Source organism: Phascolarctos cinereus, unplaced genomic scaffold (genome assembly GCF_003287225.1).
Source record: "Phascolarctos cinereus isolate Bilbo 61053 unplaced genomic scaffold, phaCin_HiC Scaffold_2;HRSCAF=192, whole genome shotgun sequence".
Classification (NCBI taxonomy): domain Eukaryota; kingdom Metazoa; phylum Chordata; class Mammalia; order Diprotodontia; family Phascolarctidae; genus Phascolarctos; species Phascolarctos cinereus.
This window is the reverse complement of record NW_027555625.1, coordinates 281,231,232-281,250,546: the sequence shown is the minus strand read 5'-3', so window position 1 is coordinate 281,250,546 and position 19,315 is coordinate 281,231,232. Positions and strand designations below refer to the sequence as shown.

Here is a 19,315-nt window from a genome sequence, read left to right as displayed (position 1 = left end):
AGCTGAGAACTCTCAGGCACCTGCCAGCCTTAGTCTTCCTGGAAAGCGAGATCACAGGTGTGTGCCCATGTCAAGGTTGGCTCTGCCCAACTTCCCATTACTGATAGTGTGATTTCATTCAGGCAATTGCCTAACCTCTCTGGGTCTTAGTTTACTCATCTTCAAAATGAAAAGTTGGACAAAATGATCACTAGGATTTCTTATAGCAACTTGAACAGACTGTGATTTGACTCATTTGTTGAATGCCTAGGGTGCTCATAATAGTTAGGTGGTTTATGGTAGCAAAGGGATTACCTGAATTAAGCAAATGGAAAAGCTCCAAGGATACATAGAGAGAAATATGCCCAAATGTGGATGACATTACTTTTTAAAATTTATTTATTTATGAAATTTAACTTATTTTGGATTATCAACAATCACTTCCATAGGTTTTTGAGTTTCAAATTTTTCTCCCCCTCCCTCCTCACCTCCCTCTCCAAGAGGGTGTGCAATCTGATATAGGCTATACATATACATTCCTATTAAACATATTTTCACATTAGTGATGTTGTAAGGAAGAATTAGGACCAATAGGAGGAACCACCAGAAAGAAGAAACAACACAAAACAGAAGAAAAAAAAAAGCAAATAGTATGCTTTGATCTGCAATCAAACTCCATAGTTCTTTCTTCTTTGTGGATAGCGTTTTCCATCATGAGGCCTTTGGAGAGGATGACGTTACTTTTGCAGGTAGTTCTCTAGCTCTGTGAATAAGCTTATCATCTACTAGACCATACTTACCATTCTACTTTTTCCTCAGGAGTATCATGTCCAGTTAAATGGAAAAAAAAAAAGGAAAAAGAAAAATAAACTTTCCTTTGCTGATTGACTTTATTTACTAATAAATCACATTTATATCAGGCTTGCAAGTTTACAAAGCAATTTGACAAGCATTTAATAAGGGCCTACAGTGTGCCAAGCATTATGCTAAGGGGTTTGTAGCCTGAATGCATGGCTTGAGACTGGAGAGAACAGGGATGAGAATGGGAATGACAATCTATATGTAGATAAGCAAATGCAAAGTAATTTTTTTGTGGGGAAGAACATTAACAGCTGGGGAAGATCAGTCAAGGATCAAAAGGTTGTGTGAGTACTCTCATTTTATGAGAAAACTGAGGGTTAGAAAGGTGAGGTGATTTGCATGTGGTTACATAGCTAAATAAATGTCAGATTCTGGCTATCTTTTTTTTTTTTTGGTGAGACAATTGGGGTTAAGTGACTTGCCCAGGGTCACACAACTAATAAGTGTTAGGTGTCTGAGGCTGGATTTGAACTCAGGTCCACCTGACTCCAAGGCCAGAGCTCTTTTCACTGTGCCCCCTAGCTGCCCCTGCCTCAGATCTGTGTCTCTTGAGTCCAGCCAAGTCTGGGTGCAGGGATTTGGACAGGTTGTAGAAGGTAACTTTTGGGGAGACCTAACATATGATTTAATTGATGTGAGGAACTCTCAGTGTGGACATTTCCCCACTTTATTGCATATCAGTAACTTATCTGTAATTTATTATCTTAGAGAGTTGTTTGGTCCATTGAGAAGTTAAGTGACTTTAACCCAGGTATTCCTGACTGTAGTTCCCTCCCTCTCTCTACTGGGCCCCACTGTTTCTTATGTTTTTAATATGTCTATCAACCCCTCAAAGTCTTAAACAATCAGATGCTTAACATTTGCCGCATTTTAATAAAGTCAGGCTGGGGCAAGTTTTGGAGAATTTTGAATTTTCTGGTGAATAGCTTCAGTCTTACCTTCCTGTTGTAGCATGGGCTAATCTAATGCATGGCCACTATGATCTTAGTGCATAGGAAGCCATCAATTTCCTTCCTTTCTTATTTTGGATCCCAGTGGGTATTTAGGAGCCATTTATTATTAAGATGAATAATTGAGCTTCCATATACATATTCATATATATATATATATATATATATATATATATAATATATATATTATATATATATATATATATGTATATGAAAGCAGGGGAATATGGATCAGGTCTAATATTCCAGTTGGAGGCCTTTGACTCTGAATCTAGGCAGGTAGCAAGGAGCTAATTCCATTTGGCAATATAACATGTTGAACACATTGAACCATGCTGTTTTGTAGTAGAAATGAATTTGCTGAATTTGCATTGAGACTAGCCAAGGAAACTGGGTTCAAATCCTAACTCCAACACTAAACTAGCTGTGTGACTGTGGGCAAATTATTTTGCCTCTCTGAAACTCAGTTTCCTCACCTGTAAAATATAGATATTACTACTTATATACCATGCATCAAAGAGTTGTTGTGAGGAAAGTACTTTGTATTCATTAAATTTTAAAGAAACAGCCTAGGAACCACATTTTTAGGAAAGACGTTGATAAGCTGTAGGAAGGACATTGATATCCAGAGTTGGGCAGCCAGGATGATAAAGTCCTTTGAGTTCACGTCATGAAGATGGGATGGAAAGATCTAGAAATATTTAATCTTAGTTTCCAGGGGCCAGAGACTTAATCATTTCAAAGCAGTTCTATTCTATTGTTGTTTCCACTTACATTGTTGTATTCTTTGTATATATTGTCTTCCTGGTTCTGTTTACTTCACTTTGTATCAGTTCATATAATTCCACCTGTGCTTCTTTGTATTCATCTTGTCTCACATTTCAGTAACATTTTGTTCTGTTCACAAGCCACCACTTGTTTCCATCAACTACTGTTTTCCCCCTAGTTCTTTACTTCTATAAAAAGTACTGCTATGAATATTTTGGTGTACATGGGGCCTTTCATCTTATCTTTGACTTCCTTGGTGTATATGCTTATGATATGGACATTTTAATCACCACTTAGCATGATTTCAAATTGCTTCCGGGATGGTTGAACCAATTCACAGCTCCACCAACAAGGCATTAGTGTGCCTATATTTCCATAACCCTACATAAAGGATTCCTATTAAGGTATAGGAACTATATAGCCACTGAGATGCTTTTCCTCTCTGAAATTCCATTTCAACAATGAGAGGCATTATTAATAAATATTTAAATAGAATGCACCTTGTTAAAAAAATCAAAGTGTTAACATCTATTAGAGGTTTGGCTCATTTTTTAGAAGAGGTAACCAATGCCATGGATCCTTCTTCCTTTTGGGAGATGGGTGCTCCTTTGGAGGTTCTATCAGCTGGGGAACCAAAAGGCATCTGTTTCATAGATAGGAATGTAGTGAGAAATTCACATCAGATATAAGGGGGTGGGAGGGAAGTGACTCAGTTGAGGGCGTGTAGCCTGAGGATAGCTTCTCCAGTCTTGGGCCTTTGCTGGCTCCTGAAGTCTTTAAGGTGTTTCACTTTGCAATTTCAAGTTTCTCGGATCAATACCGTTTACCTCTTAGAGGAGAGTGGTTCAGTCATAATGTAGAGGAGCCATATTCTCTGAACCTACTAACATCTATGAGGTCAAGGATAGTGTTTATCTGAACTTTTTATCTCCTCTGTTGAATGAATGAATAAATGAATGAGGTGGTCAATATCAGTGACTGAGTGCTGAAGTGACCTGTACAGAGATTGCCTATGGGGATGATCTTAAGGAAAGATGAGACATTATTCACTCCCCTGTGAGAGCTCAGTCAAATGGAAGAAATGTTTTTACTTTTTTGGAGGGGTGGGGTGGGGTAGGGGAGGCCTCCTAGACTAAGTCACATTGCTTTTAAGCTCCTTTGTGGGGCACACTAAGTTAGCTATAGTTAATTCCTGGAAATTAGGGTGAATTCACACTTCTCAAAGATGAAGAAAAAGAGATGGCAAAATTTCCTTATTGGTCTGATTATCTGAGTTTTTGGCCTGAGTCACTGGAGTGGAGGGTATGTCTATGAGATATTTTTTTTCCTTGCCGTGTTAGAGGAAGTAGATGAATCTGTTGTATTGAAACCAGCAACAGATGTGAAACAGCTGTGTTGCCATGTAGCTGCTAGTCAAATAACATGGCATATTTGGTCCATGTGGACACAGCCAATAAGATTAATTGCTTTAGAAGAGTTGCTGAAAGCATTCATCTTTGTCTTCTTGGAAAAGATTGACTTAGTTTTAAACTAAGGTATTTGCTAATCCCTGCACCTGTGCTCCTGATCCCATTCCTCTCCTGCCTCCTCGGGGAATTTGCCTTCTTAATCATCCCTCCTCTCTCATTTAGCATCTTCAATTTTCCTTCTCTGCAGGCTCCTTCCTTTTTAACTTCAAACAATGCATGGGCTCCTCATCCTGTGAGGACCTTTGCTTAATCCTGCTGCTGTCACAAGCTACTGTCCTTTTTCTTCTTTTTGTATAAATTGCCAAACTTCTTGAAGTGGTCTATGACAGAGGTGTCAAACAGATGGCCATGCCTACATGACTACACCCGGCAGCACTCCTGAGTGTGGCCAGAACCAGATTAAAATGTGATGGGAAAATAGTTAACAAAATAAATAAAAAAACAATTAAACATAGATAACATTACATTTCAAAAGTAAGTTAATAAGCAGCCCACAAAGATCTTTATGTATAGATTAGTGATCCCTTTTCCTAATGAGTTTGACACCAATGATCTGCACAAGGGGTGGGGAACCTGTGGCCTCGAGGCCACAAGTGGCCATGAGGCCACAGGTTCCCCACCCTGGCTCTGTACCATACCCACAGTCTCCGTTTTCACATTTTCACCATCCACAGATCACATTTTAACCTGCTTCAATTTGGCATCCCCTTTATCTCTCCCCTTACTGAAACTGTTCTCTCAGATGGCCCTCTAATTGCCTTCTGAATATTGTATATTTTCCTGTCTCAAACTGAACTCTCTTTGCTAACAACCAATACTAGTATCCCTGTATCTGTTAATGGTATCTTAATTCCTATGTATCTTGAACCTGCTTTTGGATAATTGGCTATATTCCTGGTTACGCCTTTCTTGGTATTTCCCACTCATGTTGGAAAGGCTGTGATGTGTTAGTGGAGACAGACTTGGTGTCAGGAGACCTGAGTTTGAATCCTGATTCTGACTCTTACTAGTTATGAGATTTTGAATGGATAACTTCACTTCCTTGAAACCTCAGTTTCCTTATCTATAAAATGCCTGCCTCACATTTAAAGGGCTAGAGAATGTGAACTGCTATTATTTTCATGGCCTCTTGAGCTCAAAATCTTGGGGTCATCTTCTATTTCCTTATCTTCTTATTCTCTTATCCTTTGCCCATGTCCAATCAGTCACCAACACCTACTGATTTTTCTTTCACATTGTCTTTCCATTTCTGCCATAGCCATCCTAGTCTAGCTCCCCATCACTTTCTTCCTGGATCAATTCAATGACTTTCCAACAAGTCTTCTTGCCTTCATTCTTTTGCTTAGACATTCTGCCAGCCTAATCTTCCTAAAACATTGTCATTATTATGTCATTTCTGCCCCTAGACCTTCAGGGACTTCCCATAGACCACAGGATAAAGACCAAACTCCTTAGCCTGATACTCAAGGCCCTTTGCAGTCTTGCCCCATGCTCTAACCTTAGCTAGCCAATCCTCTGTTGCTGCTTTCCTCCTCATCCTTCACATCAAGACTGACTTTTCTGTCTTTGTGCTTTGTCTGTGATGTTCTCTTCTGCCTACAATGACTTTTCCTTTCCACTTATCCAAATTCTACCCATCCTTTGAAGCTCAGCTCAAGTCTTAATTTCTCTGTGATTCTTTCTCAGACCACTGCAGCTGTGATCTTACCCTTCTTGGTAATGAATTATGCTACCCATTTGGCATGTTTTGCCTATTTTTCTATGTACCTACCTCATGTTTTCCTATCTTGTCTCCCGTTAGGCTGTATGTAGGCTCCTAGAGACTGGAGATGGGTCTCATACTAATCTTATGTCCCACACAATGCTTGGGCCAGGACTGGGCACAAAGCACATGCTTAACAGTTGCTTGTTAAATGAATCATTTGTTTGAAATCATCCATCCTGGGACCATAGAATGCCAGAGCTGGAAGAGACTTGAAAGATTTTGGAGCCAAACCCTCTCGTCTTTGGAAATACTCAGAGATGCTTTTTTTTCCTTCATCTAGTAAATTCTGTTGTCAGAAGCTGCTTATAACTTGGGACCGTAAGGTTTTTCTTTGGAATTTTTTTCTCTTGAAGAAAAAATTTACATTTGCAGAGAATCAGTTTCCATTTTCCTGGTTGTAGAGTGTAATCTCTTGACTGCTGGTTGTTCTTACTCATCTGGGCAGGTGCAGGATTCATCACATGCTTGTGGATTTTCCTGCCTTGCTGTGGTTCCTAGAGTAAGAGGAGAGACAGGGAGAGGGAGGGAAGAAAGGGAGAAGGGGACAGAGAAAGACTACATGAAACTTGTTATTGGTTTACATTTCTTAAGAGGTGGACATCTGCCAGAGCACAGGAGCAGCTGCATCTTGAGGATGGTGTTGTGGAAAGAATGCCAGACCTAGGAGACACTTGGATTCAGAGCTTGGCAGTCACTTTAATAAAGGTGAGACCTTGGGTCAAGTCAATTAACCTCTTGAGCCTCCCACTTCCTAATATGTAAAATGGGGATAATAACACTTTGCATTACCTTTCTCACAGAGTAGTTGTAAGGAAAGCACTTGGTAAATCTTAAACTGTTATATGATATTAGCTATTATTATCTTGAGACAAGGCCATTTAGGAGCCATGGACACTTAAAAGCGTAAACTTTTCACAGTGAAAGCTGTCAAAGAAAGTGAGCAAGATGGTGAGTTGCACAGTACAAATCACTCATCCTCCATATTCAATCAGCTGTCAAGTCACGTTAATTTTGCCTATATGATATTTCACCCCATCTGTCCACTTCTTGAAGTTTATAGAGCCATACGCTTATTGCCTGTGTCCTGAACTACCCTAATAATCCTCTGATTGATCTCCCTGCTTCTACTAGTCCCTCCTTTACGATCTGTTCCTCATATAGCTGTCCAAAGGATTGCCTTAAAGTGCAGGTCTTATCACATCCTCCCCTGTCTTGCTCATAAACCTTTCGTAGCTCCCTATTACCTCTTGGATGAACTGCATATTCCTCAGCCTGACATTTACAGCTTTCCACAAGCTAGCTTCCAGCTAGCTACCTTTTCTATCTTATTTCATATTACTTCTGTTATTGTACTCTACACTCTAGCTAGACAAGACTAGGAGCTGTTCCCTAGACTTTGGTATCTTATCTGTGACCTCCATAGATTTGCACAACCCCTACACCCACCCTCCCATACATGCTATGCATTCCCTCCTCATGTCTGCTGTTTCGAACCCTTCTCTAGTTCAAACTCAAGCACAGCTTTCTTTATTAAACTTTCTCTTTTGTTCCCCCACCCCACTCCCCTCCCCACCCCAAGCTGTTTTGGTTCTCAAAATCCTCAAATTTTATAATACTTTGATTTCTCTTGCCACTGTCATTCTTTACCTTGTGTGTACTTATTTGTGTATATTCTGTACTCCCAGGATAGAATATAAGCTTCTTGAGGGCTGGGGCTATTGTGGTTCTTTTCTTTTTGTATCCCTATTGTCTAACTGGGTGACAAACACATAATGAGTCCTTAATAAATGTTTGTTGAATTGACTTGCCTTGTTGACTACTTAATCTAATCTAAATCCAATTAAAACTTCTTAAGTGCTTATTTCTTACAAGATACTATGCTAAGCCTTAGAGATACTTAGCTCCTTTTCCCTCATTAGTACCTTGAAGTTTGGCCTTTTAGGTCTCAGAAATTGGTAGTTTCTGAAATTGGTATTGTACATGTGTATGTTTTTCCATAATCATTGACGAAGATCAGAAGAGAATTTGGACTGATGTAATTAGACTTTAATGTTCATTAGGTTCTTTCTGCAATTATGAGTTGTTTGATTCTAGTAATATTATATACACATATAAGAGGTTATTGATTAGGCAAGTTGGTATAAGGAAAAAGTATGATTCCAGTGCATTCCTGAATGGTTAAGCACCATTTCTGTGTTGTCAGTCAATGAACATTTATTATTGTGTGCCAGGTTCTGAGCGAGTGCTGGATTTACTGAGAAAGGTAATAAAAGACAGCCCCTTCTCTCATAAAGCTCACAGTCTAATGGAGGAGATAGCATGTCAACAATTTCCAAACAAGCTATATTTGTGAAAAGTTTGAAATAATCAACAGAAGGAAGGCACTAGAATTAAGAAGGATCAGTAAAGGCTTCCTGTAGAATGTAAGATTTTAGCTGCCATTATTGAAACCCACTTCTTGGAGGAAAATTGGATTTTAGGTGTGGTTTTGTCCTAAGCACTATATGTTTTTTGCAAATAACTGGGCTAACTGTAGTCATTGCTGTCTAGCTTAAGGATCGGATGGAATTTCTTCTAGGTGGGGTCATATTAGAGGGTCTGTTTGGTGAGAGGGGCTCCAGAACAGCCTAGGAGTTTTCAGCTTTTTTATTTACTACTTTGTTCTTGAAACCCCAGGCCCAGCAAGCATTTTTGTAAATGGTAGTCCTTAAGGCAGGTTTACCTGGTATAGGCCAGAATCTATGTGGCAAACAAAACACCCAGCCCTGGATGTGTTTGTGGTAAATTGTTTTTAGAGCACAGACCTGGGATACCTTCCCCTTATATCTTTTTTTTTTTTGCCTTCAACTTTTGCTGAATATCTCCTCTGAGCAATCCATAGATTGAGGGTGACATCCAGGCCGGGATCTGTTTGTCCAGCTCTAGGAAGGGATGAGTCCCTTCTACTTTTCATACCCAATTGTTCCTTGAAGGAAATTCCTTCAGAGGGAATTCTGGGATAAATTAAAAGCTCCTATTTCTTCTCTATCTGAGATCTCCAAATTCACACACTGAGGTCGGAGGGGGAGAATGGGGCAAGTGAAGTAAGAGCAGCCTCTTAGGTAAGTTAGCTTTAAAGGATGTTCTTAGATATTGGGCTAGTTTCAAGCTGCAGTCTCTAAAATGATAATACCTCATGGCACTATTCTTGTTTTTAATTTTTTTATTGAAGGCAATTGGGGTTAAATTACTTGCCTAGGGTCACACAGCTAATAAGTGTCAAGTGTTTGGTCTGAGGTCAGATTTGAACTCAGGTCCTCCTGACTTCAGGGCCGGTGCTCTATCCACTGTACCACCTAGCTGCCCCACATGGCAGTATTCTTACCAAGCACTCATGGGCTCTTCCTTCTTTGAACTAAGTCCCCATTGCCTATCATTCAGTTTGTTACTTAGGGTGTGTCTGATTCATCTTGTACTGACATTTAACTTGTATTATTACTATTTTTTTGGATTTGTATGTTTATGTATCTCATCTTCCAACTATAATCATACTCATTGAATTTTGGGTCATCCTACAACAATCCGGCAAGCATCTAGTTAAGCACCTGCTACTATGCAAGGCATTGTGCTGGTGATACCCAGACAAAACAAAGGATATCTCCTATTTATCACCAAGCTTTACTTTCTATCCTCCATATCCTCCAAGGCTTAGTATATAGCCTAGGAGGTTGGTTGAGGAGAAAGAAAAATTAAAGCATCTCTCTGGGCTTCATAAACTAAGGTGGGACTAATTTTGCTCATTTTATAAATGAGGAAATTGAGATTTGAGGACATTTAGTAGACCATGAGGGTAGGGTTTATTCTAATTTTTTTCTTTGTATACCCAGGACCCAACACAATAGCTAGTAATTATGAAAGGACTCAACCTGTGGTTTCATTGGCAGGAAGAAACTCTCTCTACCGAAGCAGATTAGCTACAATTTATAATCTTGGAGACCTGCTTAGAGCACTGAGAGGTTATATGATTCCTACAGGGTTACAGAGCTAGTATGTATCTAAGGCAGAGGCAAGACTTATAGGCAGGTCGTTTCTTCTGAGGCTAGCTCTTTGTCTGCTATGCCAAGTCTGCCTCTGAGGAAATATTAGATGCTTAATAGATGTTTGTTGAATGGACTTAAGTCCAACATGGCACAGTTTCTTGACTGTGGGGTCCCTCAGGAATCCTATCAATCCTAGCTTTGCTATCATGACACCAGGACCACATTTCATAGACTTTCTTTGCTGTGGACAAAAGGTGGTAATGTGGTTCATTCTGACCAGGGCAATGGCCAGAACTTGAGCCTGACATTCACAGAACGAAGTTGGCTTAGCTTCTTGATTCTTTCTGGCTATGACACTCTGGTGCCCAAGCTAGAAACTGCTTGACTGCCGAAGTGGCCAGATACCAAGTCTGTGGTGCTAAGTATTGTTTTAGTGTAAGTAAGAAGCAGTGGCTTATTTTAAGCTTATTACAACGTTAGCCCCAAGTGGGTAACAGTAAATTAATCATGGCATTAAGAGGGGAGTGTCTGGGGTAGACATGACTTCATGAGCTTGTCATAAAGTCTGAGCCTGCCATATTTCACTCTCCAAGGTTTTTGACTTTGAGAAAGAGGACCGCAGATAGAGTTATTAAGTTTTACGGAAATATTTTTACTGGGCAGAAGGTAGCTTTATGGTGAAGCTAGGAGAGCCAGTAACTTCCAGAGAAGAGCAAAGGACTCTTTAGTCTCACATTTTGTGGTATAAAAATATTATTTTATGGTACTCACTTTTTATTGAATGGTTTTAGAAATTGTGTCCATTTTTCTGGAGCTGGAGGTATGGGTTACCCCTCTTTCAGTCTGCTCTGAAATGGGTGACAGGGTGCCCTCTGGTTCCATACTAACTTCCTAAGAAAATTAGAAACAGCAATGATAATAATCATGATGCTTTTGAGTTTACAAAGTGCTTTTACATCCATTAGGCCATTGACCCTTAGTATAAGGAAAGAAGTAAATCAGGGATTATTGCACCCAATTTATAGGTGAGGGAACTGAGGCCCAGATAAATAAAATGACTTTACCCAAGGTCATTATGCCAGTAAGTGATTGAGACAGGATTAGAACCCAACTCTGTTAGTCAATGGAATTGCCTTCATCTCTCTCCATATTCCTCAGTGTTAGAGGGGTTAGTCAAGGTGTCAGAGGAAAGGTTGCTGTCAGTGTCTACTCCTGGGGGTAATTTGAACTTAACACCAGGTGTGGTATTGCAATTTGCAATTCAAATTCAATAAACACTTATTCAGTGTGTACTATATTTAAGGTGCTGTGCTATGTGCTGGGAAGGAGAATCGAGGAGTGTACTGTACTGTATGGACGTACTTTTAAAAATGTAAAGTGCTAGGCAAATGTAAACTGTGACGCATTATTATCGTTTCATGTGGTGTCTAAGGAGCTGGACCTTTTTTCCCCACCCTCACCCTCCTTGCACTAGTCAGGTCCTACCAGCTGGCTTTATTTTATTTCCAGTGTAGCTAATCCCTGGACTAACACTGGCTCACATTCAGAGGTGTGCTAGTAAATGTTTAACAACCAGCACTCCAAAAAAAAAATTGGAGGACACACTTTAAGTTTAACCTGAATTATTAACATTTTTTCAATCATTTTCTTAAGTCTAGATAATCAACAAAAGAATAAATCAAGCCCTGATTTGCAGGTAGTCTTTACTGATTTCCAAGGTGAAAATGCTCACTCTGAAAATTCCACATTGGCTTAGCTGGTATGAACTGGCCTCGACCCAACACTGCCACATTCTGTTAAGAGGTTATGGCTGCACACAGACAAGTAGAAAGATAACTTGAGAAGGGAAGTAGTGTTAACACCTTGGGGGCAGCAATCAGAAAAAGCTTCTTGGAGGTGATCCCACCACTGCCCAAGCTTGCAGAGGGTTAAGGGTTCTAAGAGATGGGCGTGTAGCTGGAGGATACACCAGGCTAGAATGGAATGTTCAAAGGCAAAGAGGTAGGAAATTGAGTGCTACATTCAGAAAATGGCTAATAGGCCAATTTGGCAGAAACATGAAGTGTGTAAAGTGAGTGGGAGAGAGTACATGGTCATGTAACTAGTTAGCATGTCATGGAGTTTCTGCCAAGTCCTTAGATTAGTATGGAGGCAAAAAAAAAATTGTAGAAATTCTCTCTCTCTCTCTCTCTCTCTCTCTCTCTCTCTCTCTCTCTCTCTCTCTTCTCTCTCTCTCTCTCTCTCTCTTTCTCTCTCTCTCTCTCTCTCTCTCTCTCTCTCTCTCTCTTTGTCTCTGTCTCCCCCTCCCTCTCTCTTTTGTTCTCACTTGCTCATTCTCACACACGCTCTCTCATTCTCTCTCACACTCTCTCTCCTTTGGCAACTCCTTTGCCTCTCAAGATGTTCTGTCATCTTCCTTTTAAATTGTTCTTTGAGGCTTGATTTCCAGAGGGATAGAAACTAGAGACAGTGTCTAGAAGAGATGGACTGAAGGTCTTTGTTCTTCTGGAAATTAGTGGGGTGAGTGTGGGGGGGAAGGTCTTGTTCATATTCAAGGAAGATTGCTTTGACCCCTTTCTGATTAAGACTGTTCTCTGTTCCCCTCTCCTGACTGGGATGGAGAATGCTTGCCAAAAGTTTTGTTTGTGTGTGTTAGCAGAAATCCGCCTGATAAGGGTAAGTCATTATTGCTGTCTTTTTTGCTTTTGACCATAAACCCTTTCAAGTTAGACAGTTGGAGACAGTTGATTTATTTGCTTCTTTTTTCCCCTCCATTATTTAGAATTTGAGTAAGAGTTTATCTTGTTCCTTTGAGATCCACAGCATTAGCTTTGGACTGTCATCCAAGTTTATAGAACAATCTAGGGTCCAGCCTCTTCTGGTAAACACTTTGCAAAGCTGGATTCCTTTGGTGTTATGGTTGGTGGGTTTGGCATCAAATACTTTTAATAATGAAGATAGATTGGACTCTTCCAAGAAGACTTGTGCAGATGGGCTTTATTTTAAGACGACCTAGTATACAAAAACTGGATAGAACTGACTGCCACAAATAAATTAGGGAGTAGTTGCTCATATTACAGAAGGTTTCTTCACTTTCCAATAGAGAATTATTTTTGTGCTCTGTATGTATGACTTGACTTACATGCAACTTCATCAGTGACATTTATTAGGCACCTATTGTGTGCCCAGCCCCATATGATTGTTGATGTCCCATGAAGCTGAGTTTGCCTGTCAGCTTCTTTATTGAATGAGGAGTGATTCTTGCTCTACTCCCAGTAAGCTCTGCTGGGTACTAAAGATAACTTCTGTTCCTAGGGACAATCTGGTTTTTAAGGGTTGAATTTAGCCTCAAATCTCCTGGTGGTACACTGATCCCCTTCTCTTCTTTGCTACCATCAAAGGAAACCAGGTTTTGTGTTGGGGGTAAACTCTGGGAGCTTCCTATTTGTTGTGACTTGCCCAGATTGAGACAATTGTATTCATGATATCTTTCAGTCCCTTTGAAGTTTTCAAAGTCATCAACTCTGCCTAGGGACTCCTGACCACAGCCTTCTAATAATAATAATAAGAAAATTTCCTGTTTGGAAACCTTGGCCTGGAAGACTAAGAAATTAAGACTCCTTCAGTAGGGAGAAAGGAAAAAGAGGGAGAGGGCAGGTGGCAGAGGTATACTGAGGTTAACCAAAGGAATAGAATCAAAATGTTAGAGTGGAGAAAGAATATGGAGATGAAGATGATGATGGTGATAATGAGATGATGATGATGATAGTTCATTTTTTTGTTCTTTTTTTTTTTGGCTAGGCAATGGGGTTAAGTGACTTGCCCAGGGTCACACAATTAGTAAGTGTCAAATGTCTGAGGTAGAATTTGAACTCAGCTCCTTCTGACTCCAGGGCCGGTGCTCTATCCACTGCACCACCTAATTGCCCCTGTTCTGTTATTCTTTAGGGCTTATTTTAAAGCATTTCTCAGAATGATCCTATGTCATTATATATTATAATAATAATAATAGTTGTTGTTGTGTTTTATTCAGAGTTCCCTTCTCCTTTTTTTTGGTCTCTAGAACCAAACTTTATTTTTTAGCATCAGGGGCTTCCTGTGACCAGAGTAAGTGATTTTTTTAGGGTCTTCCTTGGTTCATTCTAACACCCTCAAAAAACGCTTCCCAAATCCAAGAGCTCATCTATCTTAGGCAGGAGGCTGTGTGTAGCTGGATGGAAAGAACTCTGGGCTGGGCCTCTAGCTCCCTTCTTCTCCAGCAAATTGTATGAAATGGAAAAGAAACTCTCTAACTCAGTTTCCCCATGTGTAAACTTTGATCTACCAATTACAAAGGATGGAAATCCTCTTTCCATCCTTCCCTGGGAGTTATGAGGAAAAAAACATTGCAAAGAGATTATAGATATAGAAGCTCCCATTGATGGGATGCTTGAAAATTCCTGCTTGCCTTGAAATGCCAGTCCCCCCCTCCAAAAAAGAAGCCCCAAACCCCAGATCCCTCCCCCAAACTTTCTTGCCAGAGGCCCCTGAATCTGACAATGCCCCTAGATAAATCTTTGCTGTTCTCTCTTGTGCTCCACTTTTGGCCACTCTAGCCCTAAGTGCCTGTCTTTTCTGAATACCCATTATCTCTAATAAATAGCTGGATTTCATCCCTGCCTCACACCTATTGCCATTATGGCCTTTCTCCTCTTTCTCCCAGCATTTCCAGGTAGCTTTTTTGGTTTACCCCAAACTGAGTAGGTTACCATAGATACCTGCTTACACTAATTAATTCTTCTGAGTCTGATGCTGGAGTGTTTCTGGGTGGGGCTGGATCAGTCTAAAGCATTGTAGTGGCCTAATTTGGACTGACTTGACCTACACTCTTTATCATTAAAATCCAGATGAACAGAGGCTTTAAAATGCTGAGGGAGGGTAGTTTGTGGTGTGTTGTTATTGTCTTCTTCCTGGTCCCTTTGATCTGCTCTTCTGTCTTTCGGAGTGGATTGTCTCCCTTCACATACTTATCTGTGTTCTTGCAAAAGGCATAAATACCGGATGCCCAGACTATTATGCTTGAATTTGATGTGCCTTGGCTTTGTTTGTGAAGAGATAGCTCCAAGGCCCACAACTGGCCACTCCCCATTTCTTTTCCTCCTCCCTGGGACTCTGATTGTGTTGCTCATTCTCTTGGTCAGAGGGTTTTTAAAGGTCAAATGTTCAGGGATTGCTAAATGGTCATTGGCCCCTGTTTTGCTCCCCTTAGGGGTACGGTCCTCAAAATGGAGAAAAGTGCAAGCTTTCCTTCAAAGCATTTCAATATGCTCTCCCTTCTTTAGAAATCTCCATTTCATAGGGATCTGGAGCTTAGAACTGGAGGAACCTTAGAGATCATCCATCTGAGGCCGTTATTCTACAGGTTAGGAAACCAAACTTTAGAGAAACAAGTTACTTGCCTGTAGTCCACAGATAGTAAGTACTCCAGCCAAGATTCAGACCCAGGTCTTCTGACTCTGGATCTCCTTGATTATACTACCTTCCTAACTATACCATTATTAGCAGTTTAGATTAAAATCTAAACTCCTGTTTAAAAGGACCCTTCCCTAGCCTCACCTGATCTATTTCTTCCATAGCCTTAGTTCTCCCAGCTGGCTGATACTTATAGGATCATGTGAGTTAGAACTGGAAAGAGCTTGGAAATGGTCTGTAGTCTAATCCTTTCCATCTACAGATGGGGAAACTGACACCAGGAAAAAGAATTAACTTGCTTACATCTGACAGGTGGTTGACAGTAAAGAACTGAGGTGGTTGGTTAACAACCTTCACTTCCTCTGAATTTCTGGGACTCCAGGATACATTGTGGGTGCTCGACTCCTAAGAGGATTAAGTGAGTGACTTCTTTGTCCCTACACATACATGTCTGAGATTTCTCAGGGGCTTCCACTTCAGGATGCTCTTCAGATTGAGTTCTTCTTCCTCCATCCTAGCCCTGACCTTTATTCTCTCTGACCCCAGGTTTGCAGCCCTAAGTCAGCTTACCATTTATGAGATCAGTGGTTTCAAGGAGTGCATCAGTGACATCAGGGAGTGCTGGGAAGTACAATTTGTGTCTTCTTATAGCACTGGGAAGTGGGGATTAAAAATGAACTTAAGATTCAGGTATTGAATTTGGTCAGTCATCATAAGGACTAAGGCATGAATGTATTGGGACATAGGCACTCTTGTGTAACTTGCCTTCTCAAAAAATTTGAGTGGCTCCACATCACAACAGGATGACCCATAGACTCCTTCCTGTTTTTGGCACTTGGGGCTTCCTACCTATCTGATTTTTCATCCTGGTGGTCGCCTTCTGATCCAACCAGACTGGTCTTTTCCATTTTCTATTTAGTCTCCCTTCCTTGATATTCTAATTCTGTTCCTTCTTCAGCACCAATAACTCTAGCCCTGTCTGTGAGACACTGGGCAAATCACTTTACTTCAGTTTCCCACTCTGTAAAGTGATGGGTGCAGGTTATATGTTCTTTAAGATACCTTTGTGGCCAAACTATCTGTTCTTTTTAAAGTTCTGCTTTTGTCTTGAAATCTTTCCTGACCACTAGGCTCTGCTGAGTTTTCTCTTCTCTGGGCTCCTTTTGTATCACCATCTTTAGTACCAGTTTTACCAGCAGTGCTTTGTGCTTTGTCATTGGTCTTTAGGATCAAGGATGATCGAGTTAGAGCTGGAAGGGGCCTTAGACATCATCTAATTCAACACCTGATTTGTAAGGGTGACCTGAGACTTGCCCATGATTCCAGAGGTGATGTGTCAGAGGCATGATTCAAACCTTAGTCTTCCTTGGATCTTCTTGACTCCAAGCACACTGTCCATTAGCTCTTGCTGCTTTGATATTGGCCCTGTGTTCTAGTCAAAGAGCCAAATCAACAAGCATTTATTAACCACTTATTGTGTACTGGGCCCTGTGCTAAGGGCTGGAGATACAAGGAAAGGCAAAAACGGTTCCTGTTCTCAAGGAGCTCACTTTCTAATGACAGAGACAACACACAAATGACTATTTAAATAACAGAGATATAGACAGAGTAAATTGGAGGCTGTCAAAGAGGGAAGGCAGGAAAGGATTTTTGAGGAAGGTGGGAATTTGGGATAAGACTTGAAGTAAGCTGGGAGGCAGAGGTACAGAATGAGAGCATTCCGGCATGGGGGGCTGCCAGGGAAAAGCTCTGAGGCAGGAGACGTCAGAGGAGCAGTGAGAGAGCTGGTGTTGATGGATGCCAGAATCAATGGAAGGCCCCAAGGTGTAAGAAGACTGGAAAGGTAGGAATAGACCAGTTCTGCCCTTGTGTGGTTTGTTCTTTGTTCTCGAAGAAGACCATGACATCAGGGACATGATGTCATGACTTACGGTTGACTTTGATTTGATCGAAGGAGGGCTGTGCAAAGTCACCAGCCTCACTTTCTCCTCCATCAGGACGACTGGAGATTGCCCAGGATGCAGTGGGAGACCTTGGCCCTTAACTTGTTTTGCATGACCCTAGGCAAGTTCCTTAACCTTTGGGCTTCGGTTTTCCCTTTGCTAAAGCAGTAGCAGCAATAATACCTGCTCTGCCAACTTCATTGGTTTGTTGTGAGGATCAGATGAGATCCTGGGTGAAAATGAGCTTTTAAAAGTGAAAGCATGCTGGATAAGTGGAGGGTGGTGGTAATAAATTGGTCTGAGCCTTTCACAATAGGACCTTATTCTGATGTGTCAAAATGGCTTGGAGGGGACCCCTGGGCTTTTGAAAGCTATGAGTTGAGTACAAGCTCTGCAAGACAGATCAAGTAAAAGCCTAGTGATAGACTTTTCTTTAGACTGAAGATCCGCTGAGTTTGGAAAAGCTCCTCACAAAAATGCTGGGTATTGGGGTCAACTCTTGAAAAAACCAAGAGTGTTTTAGTCTTTTACCAAGGCATACAGGGGTTATAGTCCCCATCTCTGGAGAGGTTACCCCATATTGATGAAATCACCAATCTTCTGAAGTATCCATGCCTTACTCTTGCCTCCTCAGCTAGACTGCAAGCATGGAATGGGTAGGGACTTCTTTGCATTCTCCACAACATATTTAGCATAGGCATATGCTTTGTAAAAACTTGTTGAATTTTTATTGAATTTCCCAGCACAGCATCTAGCAAAAGCCTGGGGAGGTGAAAACTTGGCTTGATTCAGTGGCTAAGCAAAGCTTGTTCATCTTTCCCCAGGAACAGAATTTATTTTTCCTCAGCTCTTTGGTTGTGGGGTTGTCCCTTTGGGGGAGAGGGCAGGCTAGAGGGAAGGGAGGGGAGAAAAAAAAAGGTCTTGGTTTCTTCTCTTCCCCACTGCTGATGGCAGGAGGCCCAGACACACAGTCAACTGACAGTCCAGTTTAGAGGCTGCACTGCAGCCCTGGCCTTAATTGATCTTGTCTGAGTTAATTAGCTGATGTGTTTGCAGGCCTGCTTTGGAAGACAGCAGACTGGAATGGCCTGTGGTGGCGTGGGCCAGCAATGAGGGCCTCCTCCCTCCCAGCCTATTCTTCTCAGTGCAGAGCCCTCCACTTTGGAAAAACTGCTGATTTTTTGGGGCACTTAATGAGCAAATGGCTTTTTTTGTCGCCTTTTCTTCTTGGCCCTGTGAAAATTAAAAAAAAAGAGTTAAAAAGCACCAAAGTTTGAACAGTAAGAGCATATACATAAAACCAAGCTGTTTCCACGTGGAGAACATGAAATGCAATTTAAGAACACCCAAGTTTTAAACTTCCTCTCCTCAGAATTTATGGGTGCTTCGGAAACTTTTTTCCCTTTTCCTTTATATATAAGAATGTGTTCAGGGCATTCTTTAAAAGCATAACCCTGGTGCTTTTCACAGCTTGATTTAATGCAGCTTCCATGTGTCTTGAATACAATAGTAACTTCTGAAACCAATATTTCTTCAGAGAGCAGTAAAGTTGTTTCTTCACGACACAAGTAAGTTGGTTTTTTTTTTTTTGCCAAGAAGTATATTGTAAGATTTATTACATTCTCCACTGCCCTCCCCCCAATAACCCAGATTTTAGCTGGAGGTAAAGGAAGCTTGTTCAGAAAATGCTCTTTAACTAGGGGTCAGGCAGATACAAAGAAAAAAAAATCCTTTGGGGGAATATTGGGACGAGGAGATTCACAAGCCCTAGGGGAAACCTACTTTTTGGTTGTTTTTTTTTTTCCCAAGCAGGCATTTATTTCTTAAGTATTTGTTTCATAGATTTGGAACATGCTTCAGGCTTGAGTTTCTGGAGAATTTAAAAATGAACCACGTGGTAAATTAATTGTATTTTTCAGGGGGTTCAGAGGAGTGGGAAATAAGCTTAGCTTTCCTGCAAGAAGAACATTTTCCTCACTTCCCTTTAAATTCCAACCAAACGTACCTTCTTTCTCCTGCCTTTGTGCATCTTCACAAGCTGTTCCCCGCACTAGGAATGCCCTCCCTCTTCCCCTTTTCCTCTTACCAGTTCTTGGCTTTGTTCTAGGCC

At 40.9% G+C, this 19,315-nt stretch overlaps 1 protein-coding gene across 3 annotated transcripts in view; it reads left to right on the top strand.

Annotated features, from left to right (window-relative positions):
* The window catches only part of NKD1 (NKD inhibitor of Wnt signaling pathway 1), a 119,831-nt gene that overhangs the window by 13,602 nt on the left and 86,914 nt on the right, over positions 1–19,315 (top strand). For 2 of the 3 annotated variants that reach the window (XM_020985156.2, XM_020985155.2), the window contains one exon: positions 6,384–6,497. The exons of the other annotated variant lie outside the window; for it this stretch is intronic. In XM_020985156.2, coding sequence (XP_020840815.1) covers positions 6,384–6,497 — 114 coding nt within the window. The remainder of the gene's footprint in view (positions 1–6,383; positions 6,498–19,315) is intronic. 3 annotated transcript variants of the gene reach the window in all.